Below are 6,504 nucleotides of genomic sequence, written 5' to 3' on the forward strand. Positions count from 1 at the left end.
TGTGAGATGCGTTGTATTGGGCCGGCTTAATTGTATATAATTTTTTACCAATTTTACAAATTAAAATGTCAATTTCAAAAGTTAAAAGACCAATTTTAAAAATTTAAAATTGACATAAGTCATAAAATTTTACAGTTTTAAGACTTATAAGGTCAATTTCAATACTTAAAAATCATTTTTAAGACTTAAAAGACCAATTGTAGAACATTAAGTTCTTATTTCAACTTTAACATAGGATGACTCAAACATTAAAGTGAATATTAAAAAAAATTCAAAATTGACCTTTTAAGTCTTAAATTTAAATTTTTTAAGTAAATCCGCTAGGTTATTGGTTAGAAATGATGCAACCATAAAAAAATTTGGACTAATCCAAGGTGTATTTACAACTGCAAAACCCATCACCCATAATTAAGTCTGTGCAACGGGCCGGAGCCAGACCGGGCCGAGTTCTAGTAAAAACGAGCTGGAGTGGATGGGGCTTTATAAAATTATCAATCCATCATCAAATCAACCCAAAAACACAATCAATAACCATAATCTTTCTTCATCATCAAATCCCAAATAAAAATCAGAAAGAGTTGGTTTACGAATGATAATAAATTAATCATGATGATGATGAATAAATAGACCCACTAAGACCGACATCAGAAGGAAGCTGGATTTCTTGCTGTAGAGTTTATAATATTGGGGGAATTTTTAGGGTTCATAAGTCTTAGAATGATGAAAGAGTTTGGAAAATGGATGATTAGAATAGTTAAGAGATTTTGATGGAATACAACTTTCAATTGTTGATGGAAATGGATGTTAGCGTTTATTTTTATAATTCAATTGGTATAGCCCATTTATTTTTAATTGACACAGCCCATTTACAACCCTTTTAAAACGCTTATCCAACCCTTTTCTTCTACATTTATAAATGATTAGTTTTTAGTCCAACCCTTTTACATACAATCCTTATTATAAAGGGTCGGATCAGGGACATCTATGGGGATCCTCTACCCATAATAAGTTCCCACAACATATTCATTAATATATCTAATTGATCCTCATATGTAAACCTGTTAACTAAGTCAAAATACATTTTTGAAGAGCTTATGACATCTACTTACTTATTCCTTCCCACCCACCTGGCCACCCACCCAAAAAAAAAAACTTGTATAGAACAAGTTGGGATGCAAATTCATGTGCAGGTGCTACTATGTTACTATCATCAAATCCCTCAACTAAATAAATTAAAAAATTTCAAACATAAACAAAAACTAGTTGAATGATTCAGATTTCATTATTACCATTGAAACTGTATATTTTAATCACCAAGTCATCATGATTCACGCATTTGCCTTTAAATTTCTAATCTTCCATTTGCCTTCAAAGATTTTAGTAAAGCATTACTAGTCAACAATTAAATTAAATTAATCAGCAAATTCCAAACTAAATAACGGCCACAAAAGTTATAAAAATTAATCCTACAAAATATTAACTTTTTTCATTTTCTTTTATTTTTCAATTTAAAACATAAAAAAAGTTAACGCTTTTGGACGATTTTGGGCGGAAAAAATTTTTAAAAAATTATAATTGTAAGACACTCAATAATACGAAAGAACCACTAATAATAAAAAAAATTTTAAGGTACAATTAATAAAGTGTCCAAACTCAAAGATACCAATTGATTTACAAGTTTAAATATAGCGCAAATCCTCATTACATCTAATCCTAAATAATGGCTCTTGAAACAAAGGGTAAATGAGATTGAGATCGTGTCTGACCATCATTTTTGATTTAAATATGATATTTAAAAACCAACTTAACCAAAAACTTAAACTGGTAAATATTCTCTATCATTGGGCAAGTGCATATCCCGAATATCACACAGCTAGACAAAAGCAGGATCACATAATAAGGAGAGTGAGCAAACAAAAAACAAGAGTCTTCATTTGTGTACTTACATAATCTAGCAACATTCTATGGCATTTAGGCCACGGTCTCTGGCTAATCAAGTCTAAAACAGGAAGATATCAGTTCAGCAACATTATATACATAAAACTATAAGGAATAACAAAACTTAAGAATTCCTGCTGAGAATAAAAGTTGCACGTCTTCTTAAGCAGCGGGAGGCCTGAGTTCGTGATCACGAGAAGTATCACGAGTAGAGGGTGGTAGATAATGCCACATAGGAAACATACCATAACTAGGATACACAGCCATCTTATTTGGTCCAGCTTGGTAGGCTGCTGGATAAGGAGGAATCATTCCAGCACCCGAAATAGCCATTGCCTTCATTTGCTGCTCCATTTTTTCTTTTTCTGCCTTCAATGTTGATTTCTCATCCCGAAGTTCATTCTTTTCAGCCTGCACCAAAAAGTTATGGTCATGTATTAAACAAGAAGTTTTCTAGAATAAACAAATTGTTAGAGCATATAGCATATTATGGAGCCTCAATCATCAGCTTCAACTTTTGGCTGAGTTGGATCCTTAAAATGGCATCAGCAGCCAGCGTAACAAGGGTCACGGAAACGAATCTCATCCACTTTTAATATGAAATATTTAAAGCCAACATGTGCTGCATCCACACTTCCGGCCCAAAGGGCTCTTGTGTCAGAGACGTGTTAGAGTATATAACGTATTCTAGAGTCTCAATCATCAGCTTAAGTTTTTGATTGAGTTGGTTTCTTGACAACACTAAGCACTTGCAAGAAGTTGAAAGCCCAATTCTTCAAGCAACCTACGGCATAGTGTAATAATAATTGCATCTGCTACCTTATAAAGGTTTCCTAAATAAGCAAACAGATATTCCTCGTGTTGTAAAAATGTAGAAAAACCGCGTTTTTGACTGTATCAAAAGATATGTTATTGTTTCCGCCGATAAATAAGGTGTTATGATAACCACCTTCATTTGAAGAAACCAGCCTAAGGGCTTCAAAGAGATACTCACATTAAATGAAACATGAGGAATACTCACCTTTAAGCTTTCAATCTCCTGTTGTAACTTTTTATTCTCCTCTTTATACTCCGCGGCTTCATTCCTAAGCTGCTTCACAACTCTAATAGCATCAGATAATATAGCCAGTTTGTCGGTTTTGGCAGCTCTTTCAGGTTCCAACACAGAGCTCAAGTTCAAAAAGCTGCATCAAAACAAAACACATAACTATCACTTGGAATGGAAACCATCAAATAAACAAAAAACCTAAGTAGTCCAGATCCCAGAAAGATTTTAAATGGAGAAAAACACACAGCCTGTTTGTTGGTAGAGATGCTATTTGGGATTGGGACACTCATATGGAATATTCCACATCAAAGCACAGCAGGAACTTCAAAACCATTTCCTTAACTTATTACCTAAACTTATTGTCAATACATGTAAAATTATGGTCAATTGACATCATTTAAATCTAAAATAAAATCAAATATTACATGTAAATATATCCTAGATAAGTTTGTTAGTGTATTGGCTTCCACATATGTGATTATTGATCAAAACCCAGTAGCATAACACTTAAATTAATATCACTGTCTTTTTAGATCCGCCATTGCAAACACCAATCAATAGATTGCATACCTGTCATTCAACTTCTCGCGTCTCTCCCTTTCACGGCATGCCTTACTCTTTGGGTTGCTGCAGACAGTTGTACGTCCCCTGTAAATCAACAAGAAAAAACTTATTGCCCAAAGACAGGAAACAGTTGAAGCAGTTGCAATTGTAAATATTCAACAACTGAAAATTTGGTAGTATATATTGGAAAACAGTAGCACCTTTTCTTGGGAAATTCCATATCACATTCTTGTTCTTGTAGCACACTACTTGTTTGTGAAAAGTCAATTTCAAAACAAGAACTGCAACAAAGTTAACAAATTAGCATTGCATAACCACAAATATAAACAATCTATTAGAGTATATTACATATACTAGGGCTTTAACCATCAGCTTATGCTTTTGATTGAGTAGGTTTCTTGACATCATATTAGAAGCCAATGTAACAACAAGAGGTCACGGGTTTAAATCTCAACTAACTCTCATTTAAAGTGCAATATTTAGCGTCATATATGAGAAAGGTTTGTGATGCATCCATATTTGTAGCCCAAAAGATTCTCGTGTGAGAGGCATGTTAGAATATAACATTCTGAGGCCTCAACCATCAGCTTAAGCTTTTGATTGAGTTGATTCCTTGACACAAATGTTATCATTTAAAACCAAAATCTAATCACTAAAGCAAGAAAACACCTTTTCCTGGGAAGATTTCCCTCAGAATCTTGTTCTTGCATCATATTACTTGTCTGAGAAAAGTCAATCTCGATGCTGGAACGACAACAAACATTTATTCAAATTAGACACTATTTGACCCTCCAATCATTTTCTATTCAAACTTAAGTCAGCTCAACACAAGAAGGAAAGTGGGTAATATACTCAAAAATTTAAAGTTAGATACAAAGTACCCACATAGATGCAATGATCAACCAATCATTCATCCAAAATACACACTTCTAATATGAGTATCATAAGGGAAAATTGATTTGCAAATTAGTATCAAAATACATCAATAGCAAACCATCAAAGTAGATAGCAATGAAATTTTGAGCTACTGTTCATCTTTCTCCTAATAAATTGTATACGTATTATTTGCCCACAAGCTTAAATTAAACTCAAAATTGTCACATATGTGTAAAATCATCCAAGCTCCAAACTTTTGCTACTAAAAAGATATAAAAAGTTAGGTGAAAAAAAGTAGACTTTCTTATACTCCAAAGCACAAGTTCTAACTCTTAACTACTAATGGAATGTAAACTAAACATGTTTTTAACAAAAAAAAATAATAAATAAAAAATAAATAAAAAATAATCACAAGCAAAGTAGGAAATGGGAAAAATTGAAACATTCAAGCATTCTAAAAAATGAAAAATGAGAAATAATAACAAAAATAATTGAAAAAAATGAAATAACCTGGGATGAACCCAAGAGAAATTAGGGGAAGCGTCATCATCATTGAAATAATTAAGGGGTAAATCCCAAGCACTATCATCAAAAGAGCCCATCTTTATGAATTGGGTGAATCAGAAATTCAATAATGGACTCAATAATCACCAAGAATAGATCAGTGAAGAAAATTAGGTATTAAATTCCTGATCATATAAAGGAACAGAGAAAGATGACAAAAAATTGAAAAAGTTGAGAGGGTGAACTGTAGGAGGGTAATGAATGATGATGAACAAGAGAAATGCGCAAGAAATAACAGGAAGCCACTTAGAATCTAACACGTAGAAAGATTATTAGTATTTGTAAATTGTGAATTTGTAATTGGTGAATGTTTTTTTATGAGTATAGTTGAAGTTTTCAGTAAAGCGTTTTTTTTATTGTCATCCAATACGCGTTTTTCTATAATTAGTGGGGGAAGTACGAGACAAATTACACTACTAGTATTATACTCCTTGGTCTCAATTTTGATAGCAATATGTTTTGTACAAATATACTTCAATTAGGTATGTTATTGTTATGGGTATAATTATTGTTATGGGTATAGTTATTCGAAATTAGATATCGAATCAATTAGGATTCATAAATTTGGTTTTAGATTATTGAAAATCATGATATAATATCTACCAAATCGAATAAATCGAAAGAATATCCAGAATTAAATATCGAATATTTGTTTTTTCTTAAAAGAAATTATTTTCAACATTTGTATGCACAAACATTTAAGTCAACTTTGCTTTCTATTTCGTTAATAAAACTTATTTTTTATGGTTATGCAACTTAGTTGTAGCAGAGAATTGTAAATATTAACATGTTCTAAAAGTCTAAATATAGTGTTTCTCTATTTTAAATAAACAAATTAAAAAAATAGAAAATAGATTTTGATTTTACTAAAATTTGTATCTGGTATTCGAATTAAAAATCAAATATCTTATTTGAATTATCTGATTTTCATATATTTCAGATCAAATTATTATGCACATCCCTAGTCATGACAAATTGGTTTGGTCAAACACCTGTTCAGATTATATATGAATGGAAAAAACTCAAATAAATAATCTTATAAATTTGAGGTTTAAAATTCTCTTATCACTTGTTTGGAAATGTGAATTCATTTTCAAATTCATATTTAGTCCAAACCCATTGTTTGGAAAGTTTTAGAATTTGTATTTAGAATTGATCAAATTCCAAATGAAATCCTAACTCTTTTAAAACTAGCTTCATTATAAGAAATTGAAAGGCTCTCATTTGCAAATATTATCAACTTATCCATTTTATTTCTCCCATCTATTTTACTTCAATCTAATGTATCTTGAAAATTTTTACTCTTAATTTTCTTTCACCTTTATTATTAAATTTTGCACTTATTTTAATTATCTACACTCTTCAATTTCCTCTAATATATTATTTATGAAGTAAGAATCTTGTCATTGTTAATGAATTTCTCGAAAAATTTAACTTTAAAAATGTTTATTGAATCCTCTATTTTTGAAGGTGTTATCCTTTTAAGCAACAACCTTTGGAATCACTAATGCTTT

At 31.1% G+C, this 6,504-nt stretch overlaps 1 protein-coding gene across 2 annotated transcripts; it reads right to left on the reverse strand.

The window, feature by feature from the left end:
• Nucleotides 1-1,904: 1,904 nt before the first annotated feature.
• On the reverse strand, nt 1,905-5,284 carry LOC130824135 (transcription factor bHLH104-like). Of its 2 annotated transcripts, XM_057689025.1 has the most exons (6): nt 4,937-5,284; nt 4,220-4,294; nt 3,751-3,831; nt 3,557-3,634; nt 2,960-3,122; nt 1,905-2,349 (listed from the first exon to the last, which is right to left on the reverse strand). In XM_057689025.1, the coding sequence occupies exons 1-6, from the start codon at nt 5,026-5,028 to the stop codon at nt 2,101-2,103; spliced, it is 738 nt and encodes a 245-aa protein (XP_057545008.1). In that variant the 5' UTR covers nt 5,029-5,284; the 3' UTR covers nt 1,905-2,100. The 2 variants fall into 2 exon arrangements, with proteins under 2 accessions (XP_057545008.1, XP_057545014.1); XM_057689031.1 differs by lacking the exon at nt 4,220-4,294 and having other exon boundaries at nt 4,937-5,278.
• Nucleotides 5,285-6,504: the final 1,220 nt, after the last annotated feature.

The sequence above is a fragment of the Amaranthus tricolor genome, chromosome 1, assembly GCF_026212465.1.
Source record: "Amaranthus tricolor cultivar Red isolate AtriRed21 chromosome 1, ASM2621246v1, whole genome shotgun sequence".
Classification (NCBI taxonomy): Eukaryota; Viridiplantae; Streptophyta; class Magnoliopsida; order Caryophyllales; family Amaranthaceae; genus Amaranthus; species Amaranthus tricolor.